This window comes from Brachyistius frenatus, unplaced genomic scaffold (genome assembly GCF_029030835.1).
Source record: "Brachyistius frenatus isolate BFR_SWC_R1_liver_20210118 unplaced genomic scaffold, ASM2903083v1 Contig_131, whole genome shotgun sequence".
NCBI lineage: Eukaryota > Metazoa > Chordata > Actinopteri > Embiotocidae > Brachyistius > Brachyistius frenatus.
In genome coordinates, this window is record NW_027210730.1 from 185,864 (window position 1) to 205,699 (window position 19,836).

Below are 19,836 nucleotides of genomic sequence, written 5' to 3' on the forward strand. Positions count from 1 at the left end.
TTTATGAACATTTTTTGCCCATTTTGAATTTTATGACAGCAACAAGTTGTTATAAAAAGACGTGCAGTATTTCCAGTTGTGAACTGAATCTGTGATCGGTTCAGGTTCGTCTCATGAAGCAGATGAAGGAGCAACAGGAGAAGAACAGGATGAACGAATCTCGCAGAAACCGAGAAATCGCCTCCTTGAAGAAAGACCAGCGTAAACAGGAGGTAGGTGGATTTCTGCTCTCGTTTCAGTGTGCTGCCGTTACGTCTCCGCCTCTCTGGGAGTTAGAGTTAACGAGCATTGTTGATGCCGTGATCGTGTTTGTTCCTCAGCATCAGCTGAAGTTACTGGAGGCTCAGAAGAGGCAGCAGGAGCTCATCCTGAGGAGGAAGACGGAGGAGGTGAGCTGTCAATCAAACATGCAGAAACACCTGCGTGTAGTATGATCTTAGTGTGTGTGTGCTCACCTGTGTGTGTGTGTGTGTGTCAGGTGACGGCTCTGAGGAGGCAGGCCCGGCCCACCTCAGGGAAGGTGGTCAGGAGAGTCAACCTACCAGACCCGGTCCAGGACTCCGCCCACCGCCCCCCCTCCGGACGCATGTACTCCCCCGGCAACGCTGCTCTCAACGGCACGCGGTGAGTGTGTGTGTGTGTGTGTGTGTGTGTGTGCGTGTGCGTGTGCGTGTGCGTACAAATGTGTTTTATGTTTCCACAGAAGGAAGATGGGAAAATGTAGAAACTTCATAAAAGCATAAATAAATAAACCTGATTTTATCCACTTAACATGAAGACGGTAAACATCCAACTACAGTGAGGAAATCCACCCTAAAATGAAACGTCCATCTGTCTGTCCTCATGGCTTTGTCACAATATTGTTTTTTATTTTATGAGATAATTATGAATCTTTCCACCTCCCCTGAACGTGTGTGAGAGCATTTAAAGGATCTGACTCCTGAATCTCTTCCCTGACGACCCGCTCTGTGTCTGCAGGTCTTATTACAGGCGGACGGCAGGTATTTACTCCACCAGGATCGCTCGCAACAAACGTCAGTCTCTGGAGCGGCGGATCTCCGACGTCATCATGCAGAGGATGACCATCTCCAACATGGAGGCCGACATGAACCGCCTCCTCAAGGTAAAGCCTGAAGCAGCACACGGGGACACCGATGGTCTCTGAAGGATTTCCATTCAGAGGGTTGGAGGAGCAGGAGGATTTCTTGTTTTGCGCCGACCTTTGAATCTTTAAGTAATGTGCTCTTATGAACTGTCGTGGAAAAGCTGCTCTGTTCTTGGCTCTTAAAGAAAAACACAAACACCTGCTGTCATCGCAAAGGAAATATATTCACGTCGCGGCAAAGGAGGCAATATTTCCTGTTTCAGCTCTGCACATTTTTCACTGAGTCTCCTGTCCTACCTGTCTGTCGTCATAGCAACGGGAGGAGCTGACCAAGCGTAAGGAGAAGGTGATCAGGAAGAGAGACCGTCTGGTCCGAGAGGGGCCGGAGGCGGAGAAGACGGTGCTGCCCCTCAACGAGGAGGTGGACGCGCTGACGGCCAACATCGACTACATTAACGACAACATCGCAGACTGTCAGGCCAACATCATGCAGATGGAGGAGACCAAGGTGGAAACATGTTGGCACTTTATTCTGTCCCTCCAGGAGCCTTTTGGTGATTGTTGTGATCAAACAAAAAATATTTTGAGAAGGATTACGATGTTATTTCCAGAGTTTTAAGTGACTTTTTTATGTAAAATTGTGGCAATTAGACAAAAATTGAAAGGCCAAAAACAAAAAATTAAAAAATTTTTTTTTGAGCACTAAAGTAATAAAATCTGTAATCACTTCTTGTGATAATAATCCTGCTGCACATCACAGAAATATTTTAGTTCTAATCTTTTTTTATGTATTTATTGAACTTAAAGAACCGTGGAGATAAAAGCTCCTAAAAGCTCCTAAAAGCTGCTAAAAGTTCCTAAAAGGTCCTAAAAGCTGCATATGTTTCCAGAACAGACCGTCTGTGACTGGAATATAGAAACAAGGACTACATCAGCCTTTCAAAATAAGAGCTTTAGATGCTGTTTAATTCATGTTCATTCAACACATAGACCTGCTGGATGAAACCAACAAAGAGACGTCTCTGACAACTGGACGTGTGGACAAAACTCATTTAACATCCAGTAATATGGAATCACTTCCTCTGATCACAAACATTTAATCACATCATTTTAATGTGAAGAACACATTTCACTTCCTGTTTCTCCTCTTGTTCCTGTTTCTCCGGTGAACAGAGTTTTATTTGGAGATGAAAACAGGAGCAGATACTTTCTGGTTGGAAATGAGGAGTTATTATTAATAAAGTCAGGTTTTTTTTTTTTTTTAAGATTTATTTTATGATGTTAATACTTTCAGCACAGATTCTGATGATGACATTTTTTTGCAGAAAAATTGTTGGAATTGTAAAAAGTTGCAAGCTCCTACAAATATTGCAGAGATTGCTTGAATATTCGTTAATTATTGCGATTTCCTGGAGGGACTGTTTTATATTGTACTGACAGAAGTTCTTCATCTAATTACCAGCAGCTCAAGCAGAGTCTCTGAGCTGTGAAATCAAGCATTTCACACAATTTCATGTCTTTTTTTCTGTTGTTGAAGTCGTATAAATAGAATTTCATGTTTTTGTTTTTTTTCCCAGGAGGAAGGCGACACGGTGGACGTCTCTGCTGTGATTGGTTCCTGCACCCTGGCGGAGGCTCGCTTCCTGCTGGATCACTTCATGTTGATGACGATTAACAAGGTAGCTGCTCTCATCAGGAAAACTCCCGTCTGTACAGTAAAGATGTCACTACTGCCTCCAGTTATGAACAAACAAATTTTATCAAATTGAGGTGTTTCTGTTATTTATAGATATATTTATTGATATGGGATGGACAAAATAATAAAAACACCTGTCAAAACAAAGCAGTTCAACAGAATTACAAATCAACACTTATCTGACCGTTTCATTGAAAACTGACCATTATGACATTATTATAATACAACAAGTGATTGTATGTGTAAGATATGAAGTTATAGACGTGGTACTTTTCCAAACCTGACGATACTACGTCCCGCCCACCGATAGCTGTAACCTGACTCCACCACAGGCCTGTCAATCAAACAGACACGCCCCCAAAAACAGGTCTTCTTGAATCTTCTTTTCTAATGAATGAGGGATTATTTTCAGATGGACCTCCAGAAAACTAATAAGAAGGAGTGACTTTAGCTAACAACACCGAGATAACTGATGGACACATTTTATTCACTTTGGATTTGATGAGAGAAGTTGAATGGGAGTCTATGGAGCCGGAGGCTTTTTGGAGCCGCCCTCTAGTGGCACACGCTGGTATTGCAGCTTAAAGCACTTCCACTACTTTTTCAGAGCTGCAAGCTCTGAACACTTTTATATTCAGTCTGTGGTTTTAACTCCAAGTTGGAGAGCAAATACAAACAGTGTTTAATGTGTACTGTGTGCCCTGTTCAGGGTCTGCAGGCGGCCCAGAAGGAATCCCAGGTGAAGGTGATGGAGGGCCGGCTGAAGCAGACCGAGATCACCAGCGCCACTCAGAACCAGCTGCTCTTTCACATGCTGAAGGAGAAGGCCGAGTTCAACCCCGAGCTGGACGCGCTGCTGGGGAACGCTCTGCAAGGTGAGGACGGCCCAGGACCCTGAACACGGACCAGAACCCACCGTTTCACTCAGACCACCTCCTGAGAGGCTCGCTGAGGTCATCGTGTAGTTTCTCTTCCACCAGTTGATTCGTGTAAATTCGTCCCTGAACCTGTTTGTTACGAAGCTTCTCAGGAGGTGAACCGGGTCACGGGTCAGTTGCATGTTTGGGCCTTTTGAGATGCTGTTGCTTGTCGCTCTCTGCTGAACAGAAGCTGCGACAATTAATTTCACTGTTAAATTACATAAATACAATCATGTTACTCATGTTCAAGGTTAGAGATGAATTTAAAACTTCATGTGTTTTCAATCTGTGTGCCGGCCTCTGTTCAGCAGGGCGCTCTGTTTACAGTAGATGCATTATATTTTATTTTATTTTATTAGAATTTCGGGGGACTGTGTTTTTGATTTGTGCATTGCCTTTTTTCTGTTCCCCCATGTTTTCTTTTTCTTTTCTTTTTTTTGTGATGTTTTTGCAGAGCTAGGTAACCTGCCGGCCGGTAAGTGAAACCACGTTAGACTCTAATCTGTGTCATGGATGCATGGTTCCTTCCCTTTGCACTCTGACGACTAACTGAACGTAACAAAAAACAGGTGCATGAGGTGCAGTGCAACCAAGCTTCCCTCCATCTGTTGGCTGACACCTTCCCCCCCGTCTTTTACCCGGATACACTCGTCCTCCCCTTCGTCCTCGTCCTCCTCCTCCTTGCAGCTCACATGTGCTGCAGCCTCCATGCTTTAGCTCCTGCTAACCCTCCCCAGGAACCATACAGCAGGGATGTTTCATCTCTGTTGGACCCTGTAGGTCAGCTGACCCCATCAGGACCAGCGGACTAATGACTCCTCCCCCTCCTCCACCTTGTTGTCTCATGTTTGGTCTCTTACCTTCATCTGACCCCCCCCCCACACACACACACACACACACACACACTCTTTATAACCCCTCTCTGACCTCGGAGCTCTCATCCTCTTCGATCCCATTGAGCTCAGCGAGGACGGTTTGTTAGAAGAAGCATGGCGCTGCGCTGACGTCGCCCTCATCTGCTTCCCCTTCTTCATCTTCTACATTCATTGTAAAAATCAAGAACACGGGAAAAAGGAAATAAATAATTTAGTCGTAGGCGAGGTGTATTTTGCTAAGAACCATTTTATAAAGTTCAAAGCAGATAAATCAGCTGAGAGCATTATAGATTAACTCTGATAACATTCACTGATCTCATCTGACAGAAAACGGGGACGACAGCAGCAGCGATGAGTCGGCACAAAGCCCGTCTGCAGAGGGAACGTGAGTCTACGTTATCACTCGAATATCACACATATATTACATTCATATTACCGTTAAACATCAAAGGAAATCCTGTGTTACATGTAATGTTGACATGTTTTATTTTTACGTGCTAATTGGCTCTAGAAGTGTTTTGCTTCGGGTATATTTTGTACTTTTATGTTTCATTTATTTACCTTAGATGTTGATTATATTTGACATTGTTTCATGTTGTGTTGTATTTATGTTGTTTATATTATTTATACTTCATTGTGTAATGTCAGGTTCTGTTTATTTTGTGTTTATTTCTATTTTATTAAAGCGATTTTATGTTGTATTGTTTCTGTGTAATGGATTTTGCGCGTTGCATCTTTTTATGTTAAGTGATTGTTGGACTGTGTGCGTGTGCACAGGGTGTGTTTTAAAACATGTGTGTGTTCCCTGCAGCAATTTGGCATCAGATCTCATGAAACTCTGTGGAGAGACCAAAACACGGAACAAGGTATCATAGAGTTTCTTATGTTTTATGCATTATGTTGTGCTCATCTTTCTCTCAGTTCACTCCTTCACTTATTTCTCTCACGTCTGTGCTGCACAGGCTCGAAGGCGGACCACCACTCAGATGGAGCTGCTGTACGCTAACAGTGACTCCGCCCCCGACGCATCCGCCGCAGACTTCTCCGGTCCGATGCTGCCGATGGCGGAGGTGCCGGACGGGGGCGGAGACACGGAGGTGTCGGGCTCATCAGTCAGGGACTACACAGCTCTCTCACCCGGCTTTTCCTCTAAAATGGGCAGCATGTAAGTTCAGGCCCGACACGCTTTTCACTAACACTTTCAATTCTACTTCCTGTTTTATTCCTGCATGTTTGATGTTGCTGCTACTTCTTCTGCTTTATTGGATTTGATAATTGTTCATGAGCATCTTTGCAAATCCTTACTCATTTAGACGAGCCCTTCAAAGTAAAAGCATGAAGATATGAGCAGATATTAACATGTATATGGCTTGTTTATTGCTGTCCTCTAAAGAAAATAACAGCACTTCTAATTCTTTAGTCACATGATAAAAGCAAAACTATTAACCAGGCTGCTTTAACAGGCCAAAGCACACTGAGCACCTCAGCTCATCCTTATACACACATTCAATTATTAGTTTTATTGTTGGATACTAAACATGAGCTTGGCGACGCCCCCCGCCTGTTTTGGGACTTTACATTTCAGGTAACGGTGTTTCTGTGTGTACTGCATGCTCACCACTCCATCGTTGCCATTGTTTTTCTGTCAGTTTCAGGTCCCTCGGTTGTTTTTTATGATTGTTTCTGTGCACTGTCTCTGTGTTGTTTGTGGATTAATCGATAAATCCGAACGCTCAGTTCTGGCTCCAGAACTCCTCCGGTTGTGGAGAAGCGAGTGCCGGAGCCTTCGCCGCTCTCTCGCAGGAAGACCTATGACAAGGCGGCCGACAGGGCAAAGGTCAAGGAGATTAAACAGTAAGAGCTTGTTGCCGCCAGCATTGTGGCTGTGAAGCCGAAAAAAAGAAAAGCGGCATAACTTCCCTCTGACTCTACTAATTCTCCTCCTGTGGGTTTCCTGCTGTGAAAAAGCATGTGGTGTGAAACTAGATCTGACCGCTCTGCGTCCTGTTTGATGACCTTTGACAAGTTCTACGCTGAATTTAAAGTCTCCTTCTTCCTACCCGTGTCTTCTCAGAGCCATGATGCTCATTTCTCCTGCTGCTTCTGGTAGTTTGACTCAAATTCAGTGTTCAACTTGCTAATCAGTTCCTCTGCTTCTGACCTGCATTTTACTGATTGAGGAAATCACTTTTCTTTTCCCTTCTTGTGCATATGCTGAGTCAACACTTCTAAAACTGGTGAAATAATCATTCAATAATCAAAGTAAAAAACCATTTCTGTCACCCTGTCTCAGATTACAGCACAGGAACACTCTGGGTTACTTTCACAGCCGATAGATGGATCTTATGTGCACAGATTGTTTGCCAGCTTGAAACAACATTTACTGTGCGTTCGTTCTGAAGCACGTCGGTGTGCGAGTGCATGAGGACAGTGTGAAGCCGAATATTGCTGCATTCACGTCAGATGGCAGAACCAGGAGGCAAATGAAGGATTGTTTTTCTGTTTGAATTTCAGTCTTGAATTGATAGTAGAGTCGAGACAGGAATCGTGGGGGAGGAGAAGGAAATGACGATTCCCTGAGTTGAACTGTGTTTTGACCACTAAGCTACTAAAACACCCAACAGGACGAACTCTTCATGATCTCCATCTTCACCCTCAGGCTAACTTTGACCATTTTTATGGAGAGTTTCCTCCTTTTTCCTCCTTATATTTTTTTCCAGGTGTTTAATGAGCCCTAGTTCGGCTATTGTTAGATTTCAGCTGCTCTTAAAAGTTATTTTTACATGAGATGCACGATATTTCTGTCTTGATGTTATTTACATACCTAAAATTACAGAATGGGTTCAGGTTTCTCTTCCAAAGCTGCAGCATTAATAAATGAAGGTGTGAGAAAAGATTGAGTATAAATAAAGTCATTGAGGCTGCTTCATTGCTGCGATATGTCAGGTTTTTAAATTAAAACTAGAATTACTGGCAGCAGCTGTCTGCCTCTGCTGACCCCTCCAGTTGTACTTTACATGGATATATGTGTAAACACACTTCATTGCGTAGCCAAAGTGAAAATTTGTGGAAAATGTGAAGAAATTCCCGTCAGGCGTCCCTGAGCTATCGCGTTCACGAGGCTATCGGCGGCATAAAGAAGGAAAATAAACGGCTGTAGGAGATGTGAAGTGAACGTTGCGGTGAAGCAGCAGCTTTCATGATGGAGAACAACCTGCCTGAATGACCGGCCCTCGGTCGCCCCCGTCTGGTGACCCGCGTTGAGCTTCAGCCGCGGGTTCCCTTCCAGCTTCAGATGAGTGTGAACATGTGAACGCCTCGCTGTGAAACCCCCCGACGCTTCTGCCATGTGACGTGAGCGCAGCATATGTGCCCCCCCACCCCCCTCCCTTCTGTCCTCCCACTCTTCTGCTCTCGGTGTGTTAAACAGCTCAGCGCACACTTTCATTACGCTGCACCTTAATTGGCAGCGCCGCTGTCTTCCTCCACAGCCCGGTCAGCAGGAACCCGAGGAGCAGCCCGCCACTTCCTGTCCCCCCCGCCGCTCGGCCCACTAGCCACGCCCCCGCATTTAACCGTGCGACGGCGTGCGTGGGGCGCACGGTGAACGTCCTGCAGGATAAGTAAGCAGCAGAGATAAGTAAAAGTGACATCAGCAAGCCGGAGAGTCAGATTACAGCTGGAAGGACGAGCAGGGAGAAAGATTTCACTCTGACATCCGTCAGTCTGTCAAACGCAGCCCGACGGCCGACGGCCAACTTACTGTAGATGTTTCCTGTCAATGAGGACATGTGGATTTGGAGATGTAGTTTTTAGAGTGGGTATGTTGTGGTGTTAAAAAAGGAGCAGCGTTGTCGAGGTCGTATTTTTGACCATTGTAGTTGTTTTGCAAAGTTTATTGTAGGACTGAGGATTCATTTTTCACCTTCCATGAAGCCATCGTTCATTTCAGTTGTGCTGGCTCTCGTGACCACGCCCCTTTCTGGGGGACAACAGACTGCTTTAAACGAACCGCTTTAAATACTACCGCTATACTGAGGAGTTACTGTGTAGTTAGTTGCACCAACAATGATGTGAAAACCTCTGAAGAGGGATCAAATGAAGCTTTGTGATCGATGCAGCGTGTCCTATACTAATTTAAATATCTACTTTAAATGGTGTTTTTGGGTCATTTATACACTAATTAAACTTTTTTAGTTTGCTTTTGAACCACTATTTTACATTAACGTCTACAGCGAGGGTCACTCGTTTTCCCCCAAAAGGGGGCGGGGTCTCCAGTCTGACCTATAGAGAATGAATTTAAACCGACTTAAAGACTCATCGTTGACCGATAACCTATCAAAGTAAACTTGTTTTTGTTTAGTGGTCAGTGGTGCATTTAAAGATTATTTCCAGACATGTTTTAATACATTTGAACATTGATTTGTCTGATATTTTTATCATAAAAGAAAATAATAATCTGCTTACAAATTCTGAAACATCTACATCTCCCTCCAGAAGCTATAAATATGTTAACTTCTAACACTCGGATATTTAATATTTTTTTCCATCCCATTATGAGAAACATAACATAAAAACAAAATTAAAAAAAAAATCCTTATTAATCCTTATAAATATTCAGTGGGATATTTTTTTTTAGCAGTTTCCAACTCCAGTATTATATTTTCAAACTGAACTGTATGACCTGGAATAATAATAATGGGAGAGAATATTCATAGTTAGGGTTTATATACCAGGAGAAACATTTACTGAGGCTGAGCATTATGTTTTTGAAATACTTTGCTTTTACATTATTGATTATCTCTTGTTGTAGCTCGTTCAGAATAAAGAGGAGAAATGAAGTAGAAACATCAGAAACTCTCTTCTCCTCCAGGACGGACGGATGTCTCCACCTGTCCTCCATCAAACTCCTCCGCCCCGCCTCCCCTCCGCTCCGCCATCCACTCAAGTACAAACTGGGTTTTTTATTGTTTTTGATCTGCCGTATGTTTCCACCTTCTGGTGCACGGGGTCAAAGGTGAATCTTGAAAACAGTCACGTGGTGTTGGAGTCTCTCTGATCACGACCAACACTTGGTAGAAATCCTGCAGGTGGAAAGTTCCTCGTCTCCTTTAATATAGTGTTGAAACCACCGACTGGATATAAAAGAGTTTGTAGCTTCAGGTCTGTAAAATGGTTCTGATCCAGAAGTGTCTTCAGCTGCAATACCAGCGAGTGCCACTAGAGGTCGGCTCCAAAAAGCCTCCGGCTCCATAGACTCCCATTCAACTTCTCTCATCAAATCCAAAGTGAATAAAATGTGTCCATCAGTTATCTCGGTGTTGTTAGCTAAAGTCACTCCTTCTTCTTAGTTTTCTGGAGGTCCATCTGAAAATAATCCCTCATTCATTAGAAAAGAAGATTCAAGAAGACCTGTTTTTGGGGGAAGTGTCTGTTTGATTGACAGGCCTGTGGTGCAGTCAGGTTACAGCTATCGGTGGGCGGGACGTAGTATCGTCAGGTTTCCGATCAGATCGGTCAGATCCACCGCTGGCCCCTCCCCCAGCTCGTCCAAATATGGTCGCTTCCTACCCAACTAGCAAGATGAACTGGAGGCTTCATAACGTTCACAAACCAACGATGACATCACTGATGGATGATGACATCACTGATGGTTGCTGCTTAGTAAAAATATATCCCAACATGATTACAGGCCAGCAGCTGTTCATCAGACGGTCCTGTAACGGAGCTGTGACAGAAATCTGACAGAATCAGTGAATGAGGTTGAAATCAGTGAAGGATCTCGTTCCTGGGATCAAGAGATAATTACAATAAAGATTCATTGTGTTCAGCTAATTACAGCTTCAGTAATCCTCTCTGTTCATTAGCCTTTTATCATTCTGGTGACACTTCTTTTAAACCTCGCTCATTCACAGCTCCTGAGTGTCGATGTGTTCACCACCACCTCCTGCTGCTCCTCCTCTGATAGCTGTTAGCGTGCAGCTTTTTGACCGTTACACCATCTGATGACAATTTCTTGATCTGACAGGTCGATCGGTAATCGATCAGGATCCCGGGAAGCTGCTGACGCTCGCTTTAATTTCTATGGCAGGCTGGAAAACACAAGCGTCTCTGTTCATGGGTGTTTTTAGGGTTCTCGGCTGGTCCTTTGTTTCTTTTCATCACTGCACCGTCTCATGGTTTTTCTTTGGACTGCTCCTGTCGTCTCTTCCTCCTTCTGATTTTCTGATTTGCAGCCTTGTGCTCATCAGCCGTGAGAGCTGTTATGCATGAGTGGTCGTGATTTATCTCTGCTGATTATTATGGGTTACATCCACGCTGCCCCTTTTCATACTGGTGTGTGTGTGTGTGTGTGTGTGTGTGTGTGTGTGTGTGTGTGTGTGTGTGTGTGTGTGTGTGTGTGTGTTTTCTCCAGGGGCGTCATTAACCCCGTCCCTCCCATGAAGAGCAGCCGCTCGGCGACGCTGCAGTGCGTCCACGTGGCCGAGGGTCACAGTAAAGCTGTTTTATGTGTCGACTGCACCGACGACCTTCTGTTCACCGGGTCCAAAGGTTGGTCCTCACCGTCCTCCTCTCAGCATCCCGCCAGGTCTCTGATGGTGAAAACTTAAGACGTATCTCTTAATCTTGGCACTTAATTGAAGCTCAATTGTTTCATTCATTGTGTACTTTTCTCCTGTTTTGATAGTATTTGAAGTTCCTCCCTCTGTGCAGCTTTGGGACGCCGTGTTGTGTGAAAGGTTTAAACACGAGTTGAGTTGCGGTAGATGTGTGTGGCGGTGACGGGCTGCGTGTCCTCCTGCAGACCGGACCTGTAAGGTGTGGAACCTGGTGACGGGGCAGGAGATCATGTCGCTGGCCGGCCACCCCAACAACGTGGTGTCGGTGCGCTACAGCTCCAGCCTGGTCTTCACCGTCTCCACCTCCTACATCAAAGTGTGGGACATCCGGGACTCGGCCAAGTGCATCCGGATGCTGACGTGAGTAGCAGCGTCTCGGAGGACCTCCCTCATGTGTCTCTACCAAAACATCTGAACTGGACACACAGACACAGTTTTTCATAATTATCGACGTGATGAACTCCTAATAATGATTTATGTCTGAGGCAGTTTTACCCAATAATCCGTCCCTCCAGATAATGACAGTAGTTCAAGCAAACTCCGCACTAACTTGCAATTTGATTAAAATCCCACAATTTTTCTGCAAAAAAATGTCGTCAATAGAATCTGCGCTGAAACTATTAACGACATAAAGTATGTCTTTGCAAACAAAACTGACTCTATTAATAATAACTCCTCATTTTCAACCAGAAAGTCTCTGCTCCTGTTTTTATTACTCAAATAAAGATCTGATGAAATGTTTGTGATCAAAGGAAGTGATTCCATATTACTGGATGTTAAATGAGTTTTCTCCACACGTCCAGTTGTCAGAGACGTCTCTTTATTTGTTTCATCCAGCAGATCTATGTGTTGAATGAACATGAATTAAACAGCATCTAAAGCTCTTATTTTGAAAGGCTGATGTCGTCCTTGTTTCTATATTCCAGTCACAGACGGTCTGTTCTGGAAACATATGCAGCTTTTAGGACCTTTTAGCACCTTTTAGGAACTTTTAAGACCTTTTATCTCCACGGTTCTCTAAGTTCAATAAATACATTAAAAAAAAAGGTTAGAACTAAAATATTTCTGTGATGCTCAGCATGATTAGTAACACAGGAAGTGATTACAGATTTATTACTTTATCAGGTAGTGTTTAAAAAAAAAATAAGCAATTTCTTTCTCGACTAATTCCTGCAATTTTATGCAAAATTAAACATTTTGATCAAAACAACCACAAAAACTCGACCAATTTATAAAATGAGAAGAACTATTGGGATTAAAGAGATGCAGGAGGAACTTCTTGAGCTTCTATTCATTTTTCATCTGGACTAATGTCACATTTTCACCAAAACATCTCGTCATTAGTCCTGAAAGTTATTCAGTGTGCTTCTTTCCTTCTGAACTACTTGTTTCACAGATGTTTCATTATGTGTCTCCAGGTCCTCGGGTCAGGTCAACGTTGGGGACGTCTGTGCGTCCAACACCAGCCGGACCGTCGCCATCCCAGCAGGAGAGAACCAGATCAACCAGATCGCCCTCAACCCCAACGGGACGGTTCTGTACGCCGCCGCTGGAAACTCGGTCCGAGTGTGGGATCTGAGGAGGTGAGCGGAGCGGCCGGAGGCGGGTGGGGGACACGCTGTTGTCACGGTGATAACAACCTGATCTATCGTGGGATACGGTGGCCCGCAGGGTCAAACGTAAAAACATTTCACAGAACAGCTTTTGTGTTTTCTGAAATGTTTTTGCGCTTAGTGCAATATTTGTGTGTTCTGTGAAATGTTTTTGCGTTTTGACCTTCAGGGCCACCGTAGAAGGAGATCTTCACCATTTTGCTGATGATTTTGTTTTAAATGAGTTTTTTTCATGTCGTGTCACCAACAGATGAAAAAGATGTCTTCAGGCCGGTCTATCACCGGAGATTAACACTAAAATGATAAATATTAATGGGAACTAGGAACTTTTCCATGTCCAGGATTTAAATGATAAAACTGTTTTTATGGTAAAAAAAAATAGTACTTTAGGCATAGTTGTTAGATTGAAGAACATTTGAGTTATCTGCCTTTCTACATTTGATGTATATAAAATATCTACAGTGACCATGAGTTCATATTTTCACTTTAAGAAAATATTAAAAGAACAAAGTATTTAGGCTGAAATAACTTCTACTGACTGTCTGTTCATGACGCCCAGTATTTCCTCTTCGCTCCCCTTGATGCTGAAACACCGTTTATTAATGCACAACACACATCGTGAGTTAATACGACGCCGTTTCTTTTCAATCAGAGGACTCGTATGAAGTATCTGATCCAGATCTGTCACCCGTCACCTGCAAAACAACTTTAAATCAAAACGCCCTGTGAGGACACGTTATAATTAGACTGTGTTTACCCACATGTCACATTTGAACATGACAGAATTATTTATGAAGTACAACTCGTCTGCTCTTTGTACTGGAACGACTGAATTTTACTTTGATGTGATGAGGATTCATGTCAGTTTCCTCCCCGTTTTTTGTAGCTGGCCAAATTTAAACATTTGAATTATTGAGTCTGAAGGTTTTCATCTTTCAGCATACGAGTCTGCTGCTTTCAGACCGACGTGTTGTTTGAAACGTAAACGTACCTGACGGCTGATGTCGGCCTTAAACGGAGGTGTTGTCAGGAGCAACAAAAACCTGGTCTGCAGTATTTTACTGTTATTTTAAGATTTCATTTTAAAGACAAGAATGTGCACCCATTTGTTACACAACACACACACACACACACACACACACACACACACACACACACACACACACACACACACACACACACACACACACACACACACACACACACACACACACACACACACACACACTTGTTACACACATGGAAGCATGCAGCAGCACACAAACATGCAAAAGAGTACAGTGTGAAACATTATTTCTGCTGCTGCGATGCTGCGTTCGGATTTTGAACATAAAGCTGTTTGTTCGCTGAAGCGCAACAACGTCTGAACTGTTGAAGGAAACTCAGAAGGTTTAATGTGGAAAGATCTCTGCAGACTTTGTTTTACAACATCTTTATCCAGATTATGACATGACAGACATGACATCACTGTGACGTAGATCACTGCAGATCCTCGACACCCTGCACGGTCTCCATATGCACTTCATTCCCAAGTGATGCTGTTATGACGTATTTTATGTCCTTAAATTCCTCGATGGGCAATAAAGGTTTTTTTATTCATTAATTTTTTACTCTGTCAGATTTGCATCTACTGGAAAGCTGATGGGTCACCTGGGCCCGGTGATGTGTCTGACCGTGGATCAGTCCGGAAACAACCAGGACCTGGTGATCACGGGCTCCAAGGACCACTACATCAAGGTGGGCTGCACAGCGCCACCTGCATGTGGAGCTTTAGCACTACAGACATTTCTCTGTGATGATATTTCACCAAACTTCTCTGTAAAGCGTTGACCGCGGCGTGTTGTCGCTGTTGCAGCTCTTCGACGTGACTGAAGGTTCTCTGGGAAGCATCGGTCCAACGCACAACTTCGAACCGCCGCATTATGACGGGATCGAGTCGCTGGTGGTCCAGGGGGACATTTTGTTCAGCGGCTCCCGTGACAACGGCATCAAGAAGTGGGACCTGGACCGCAAAGACCTGCTGCAGGTACGAAGGAGAGATGACAAGATAGAGGGAGACATTTAGATTCTTTGTGGGTCAAAAGTAGATATACAACTAAATATACTATTACAAATTTTATATTCTCTATTTACATAATGCATTTTTCAGCCGGAAAATCTTCGTTTAATGGCTACTTGTCAGCAAGTTAGAGATCATAGTTTTACTTTGCAACAATAAAGGTGACGTAGTAGCTCCGCCCCCAGAGATCTGATTGGTCAACTAAACATTTGGAACAAATCATTATGACATCACATCCTGCTCATCACTAGAAATATCACTCCACCTCCTCAATGGGAAAATAGAGTTAAAATATAATTTCATATAATATGTAATATAATGTAGTTTCTACTTGTTATAGATCTATTAAATGACCCATTTGGTGAAGTCGGGTCTCTTTTGGTCCTTTTTGGTCGCTCTGAGCACCCGTACCGTAACACCACGGATAGTCACGCACTTACAGTCCTAGAGGAGGCTAGCTGGACCGGTTTGGTTTGAACACATGACACGGAGCTAAAATGTTAAAAACACATGAGTCCATGGATATCTTTGTTCATCAGATATCTTTGTTCATCACATATCTTTCTTTGGTCATCAGATATATTTGTTCATCAGATATCTTAGTTCATCAGATATCTTTGTTCATCAGATATCTTTGTTCACCAGATATCTTTGTTCATCAGATATCTTTGTTCATCAGATATCTTTGTTCATCAGATATCTTTCTTTGTTCATCAGATATCTCTGTTCATCAGATATCTTTGTTCATCAGATATCTTTGTTCACCAGATATGTTTTTTCACCAGGTATCTTTGTTCATCAGATATCTTTGTTCACCAGATATCTTTGTTCATCAGATATCTTTGTTCATCAGATATCTTTGTTCATCAGATATCTTTGTTCACCAGATATCTTTGTTCATCAGATATCTTTGTTCACCAGATATCTTTGTTCATCAGATATCTTTGTTCATCAGATATCTTAGTTCATCAGATATCTGTGTTCACCAGATATCTTTGTTCATCAGATATCTTTGTTCATCAGATATCTTTGTTCCAACCAGACTGAGCTAGCTGATCAGTTTAGTGTTTCTATGTTCTGTATTTATTCAGTTGGAGACTAGAAATCCTCTGTTGCTAGGTGGTTGCTAAGGGTCGGACTACTTCCTGGAGTAGTAAACATTACATAAGAGTCTACTGATGTGAGTGAAGTGTGTTCACTGATTATTTTTGGTGTTGGTTTCTTCCATCAGCAAGTCCCCAACGCCCACCGGGACTGGGTGTGTGCGCTGGGCGTCGTCCCCGGCTCCCCGGCCCTGCTGAGCGGCTGCAGAGGAGGGGTGCTCAAGCTGTGGCACACGGACACGCTGGGGACTCTGGGGGAGCTAAAGGGTCATGAGAGCCCCATCAACGGCATCTCAGCTAACAGCAGTCACCTGTTCACCGCCTCCGAGTGAGACACACACACACACACACACACACACACACACACACACACACACACACACACACACACACACACACACACACACACACACACACACACACACACACACACACACACACACACACACACACACACACACACACACACACATACATGCAGACAGAAAGGAAATGATAACACTTCAGGGATGACTGGATCCTTCTACTGTTTCCTTCCTACGAACTGTTTGGTTAAAAAAGCAGCGGTGAGGAAATCGAGGTGTAAAAACACTCGTCGTTCTGACACCGAGAACAAGACTGTTTTCAAGCAGTGATTTCCAACATGATTTCCATCATGATTTCCATCATGATTTCCAACATGATTTCCAACATGATTTCCAACATGATTTCCATCATGATTTCCATCAGCACGGTACGACACAGTGGACTTATTCTTTAGCCTTTAACCAATCGGCATCGACCACCATGTAGACACGGGAACGGCGCCAGCTTCATCTCTGATTGGGGAGCTATCCTGGATGTCAACAGGGTTTCCACACTATCGTTTATTTACAAAAATAAAGTGGAGTTAAGCTATAAATTATCTTCAGGGCTTCTAACAACAAACTAAACAATCCTATCTTTGTAAAAAATAATCTTTGATAACCTGAACTGAGGTTGAGAGAAGGAAACACTGAGTTTTACCTTCCTAACCAACAAAACCAGGAGAAAACAGGAAACAGCATCTGTTGGTGGCTGGTTGTGAGTCCTCCTGCACAGGAACCAGGACCATCTTTGGTCCCTCAACATCATCAGGACCAGAACCCTGCACACTCAAATCTACTCACACATTCAAGGAAACAGCAGCTTTATGAGCCCAGTCGTAACGCCACGATCACAGCTTTTTAAAAACAGGTCTCTGGACAGCAACGGTTGAAGTGTTGAACTGGGCGGAACCAGGACACCAGTCTGGCCCTAAGAGGTCCACTGGACCTTCAGTATATGTGATCAGCAACTTACTCCTGGATGGAGGAGCCAAACACGAATGAACTTAGTTCAGTGAACAGCTGACTTCATTGGGAGGATGTGTTGTGACCTCTTTCCGTTTGTTCTTTCAGCGACCGCACCGTGAAGATCTGGCGGGCCCGCGGCGGGCTGGACAGCACCGTGGAGACGGTGGATAACGTGGACGAGGTCGCGAGTAACTGAACGCAGCGCCGCCCTGCTGGTTAGACTGTAGAAGGACATGACGGCATGCTGCGATGCTGCTGCTGCTGCCCTGCACTTTGACCCCTAAACTCCTAAACCACGACCCTTCCTACACCACGTAACCTTGACAACGGAGCTGTCAGGAAACACACAAGCTAACACGCTAGTTCTTCTCTTAGACTCAGAGCGCCGCCGTCATCAGGAGGTTATTAACGACATCACTGTTAACGATAAGAAGTCACACGATAACGCACTCTCAGCACACACAAACACACACACACAAACACACACACACACAAACACAAACACACACACACAAACACACACACACAAACACAAACACACACAAACACAAACACACACACACAAACACACACGAACACACACAAACACACACACACAAACACACAACACAAACACACACACACAAACACACACACACAAACACACACAAACACACACACACAAACACACACACACACACACACACACACACAAACACACACACACACACACACACACACACACACACACAACACACACACACACACACACACACACACACACACACACACACACACACACACACACACACACACACACAAACACACACAAACAGACAGGAAGTGTTTGAGGCGGCAGAGCTTCTGGGTTGGTAGCTGGTCTTCACAACCCAGTTCTCCAAAAAACTAAACTAACATCCCGTCACTCTTTAATCCCAAATAACTAAAGTGTCTTTACTGTGTGAAACAGACAAATCACCGTCCTCTGTCTTCACTTCAGAGGCCAAAAATAAACCGTTCAACTGTCGTCTCGTGAAACAGAAGCAGTTCCACATTTACAGAAAATATACGCGTTATCTTTCTGAATTAGATGAGAAAATCAGCACCACTTATCGACCTGTGCATTAAAGTTAAGGCTACAGCTCATCACATTAAATCTCATTTATTTAATCTGGAGGAAAGAACGAGGTTTTTACTCGTCGTTTCCTCCTCAGATTAAAAGAAACACGTTTCTCTGTTGATTACGGCGTTTTGAAGGTTCAGCTCGGCGAGCTGTTTCCTGTCTTTATGCTAAGCTACGCGGCCGCTAGCTGCAGCTTCATATCGACCACGAGTGTGAAAACCGTCTTCTGGTTTCATCCTTTAACTCTTCAGCACTTGTATAAAAAAAACACCAAAAAAAAGAGTCACGTAATCCTTGTTAAATGTGGCCGGTCGAGGATCTTCTTCACGTGTTGTTCATGTTTCATCGTGTGTTAAATAAAACGTAGCTTCACTGAACCGCTGAGTCGTCGTCTGCTCACCTGCTTCTACCCAATCAGAGGGCTTCTAGTGGTGGACTCCGGGCGAGGTCCACTCGTTACCGTAGCGACGTGTCTGTGTCTGTACTAGTATGTTTTTAGTTCTGGAGAGGAGAGGAGATGCCTTCAGACTGTCCGTCTCCCGGTCCTGGTCCCTCGTGGACTTCTGGTCCCTCGTGGAGGCTCCCGTGGTGTCCCTCCACTTTACCGCTCTGTTGTTGATGATGAATGTTGGGTGAGACGGCAGCTGTCACTCAAACACGTATCTACTGGATGTCGTTGATGTATTTAATGAGCTGTGACTGAATGTTGGTGTTGTGGGACCACCGACCCGAACGCAGTCTCACGCTGAGCCAACAGTGAATGTCGGGACTGAGGTGGCGGGTGATGTTTCGTGGCCTACGGTTAGTTTCTTTTTTTCCCGGGCGTTTCCTCCTCTGGAGTTTTAGACTCTGTAGCGATTCTAATGTCAGATGCCTGGTGAGAATAAACGCCATCTGTCAAAAACAACCAGCTCTGTGTGGCTTTTCTTGGTTTCATCTCTGCTTTAAGAATGTCATTCCTGCTCTTCATACATCTGCAGGCTGGGTACTTATGGAAATATCTACAATTAAATATGATCATTGCATAATTCTTTTTACAAATCGGTGAGAAAATTATGTTTAAGCTGCAACAATAAACTAGTTGATTGACAAAAAAAATGTATTGATTAATGTTCGAGGTTAATTTACATCCATTTTAATACACATACAGTGGAAAGAGGTGCAAAGATAATTATCTTAAAACACACAATTAAAATGTGTTGCCAAAAACATACTGAAGACAATAACAGAAGAGCAGAGACCAACTGGAAAGATAAAAAGTGCATCAAGTAAGAGGAAATAAATAATAGACATCAAATACAGCACAGTACTTCCTGTAGTGAAGCAGCATGAAGAAGTCCAACCAGGTGGAGTGTTATCATGTTATATTATTATTATTGTCACTTCATTTAATCATTTAATCATTGAGAGCCATTTTGACATGAACAACC

The 19,836-nt window shown here is 43.7% G+C and overlaps 1 protein-coding gene across 7 annotated transcripts in view; it reads left to right on the top strand.

The window, feature by feature from the left end:
• The window catches only part of kif21a (kinesin family member 21A), a 57,589-nt gene extending 38,276 nt beyond the window's left edge, over positions 1–19,313 (top strand). For 4 of the 7 annotated variants that reach the window (XM_069714477.1, XM_069714480.1, XM_069714478.1 and 1 more), the window contains 19 exons: positions 105–212; positions 321–389; positions 479–624; positions 979–1,123; positions 1,419–1,613; positions 2,683–2,784; positions 3,511–3,676; positions 4,176–4,196; positions 4,924–4,981; positions 5,408–5,462; positions 5,559–5,761; positions 6,334–6,450; positions 11,012–11,148; positions 11,402–11,576; positions 12,635–12,799; positions 14,449–14,566; positions 14,685–14,855; positions 16,120–16,319; positions 17,410–19,313. In XM_069714477.1, the coding sequence (XP_069570578.1) occupies positions 105–212; positions 321–389; positions 479–624; positions 979–1,123; positions 1,419–1,613; positions 2,683–2,784; positions 3,511–3,676; positions 4,176–4,196; positions 4,924–4,981; positions 5,408–5,462; positions 5,559–5,761; positions 6,334–6,450; positions 11,012–11,148; positions 11,402–11,576; positions 12,635–12,799; positions 14,449–14,566; positions 14,685–14,855; positions 16,120–16,319; positions 17,410–17,500 (2,442 nt within the window). In that variant the 3' untranslated portion in view covers positions 17,501–19,313. The remainder of the gene's footprint in view (positions 1–104; positions 213–320; positions 390–478; positions 625–978; positions 1,124–1,418; positions 1,614–2,682; positions 2,785–3,510; positions 3,677–4,175; positions 4,197–4,923; positions 4,982–5,407; positions 5,463–5,558; positions 5,762–6,333; positions 6,451–11,011; positions 11,149–11,401; positions 11,577–12,634; positions 12,800–14,448; positions 14,567–14,684; positions 14,856–16,119; positions 16,320–17,409) is intronic. The other 3 variants (XM_069714479.1, XM_069714483.1, XM_069714482.1) reach the window with 2 other exon arrangements.
• Positions 19,314–19,836: the final 523 nt, after the last annotated feature.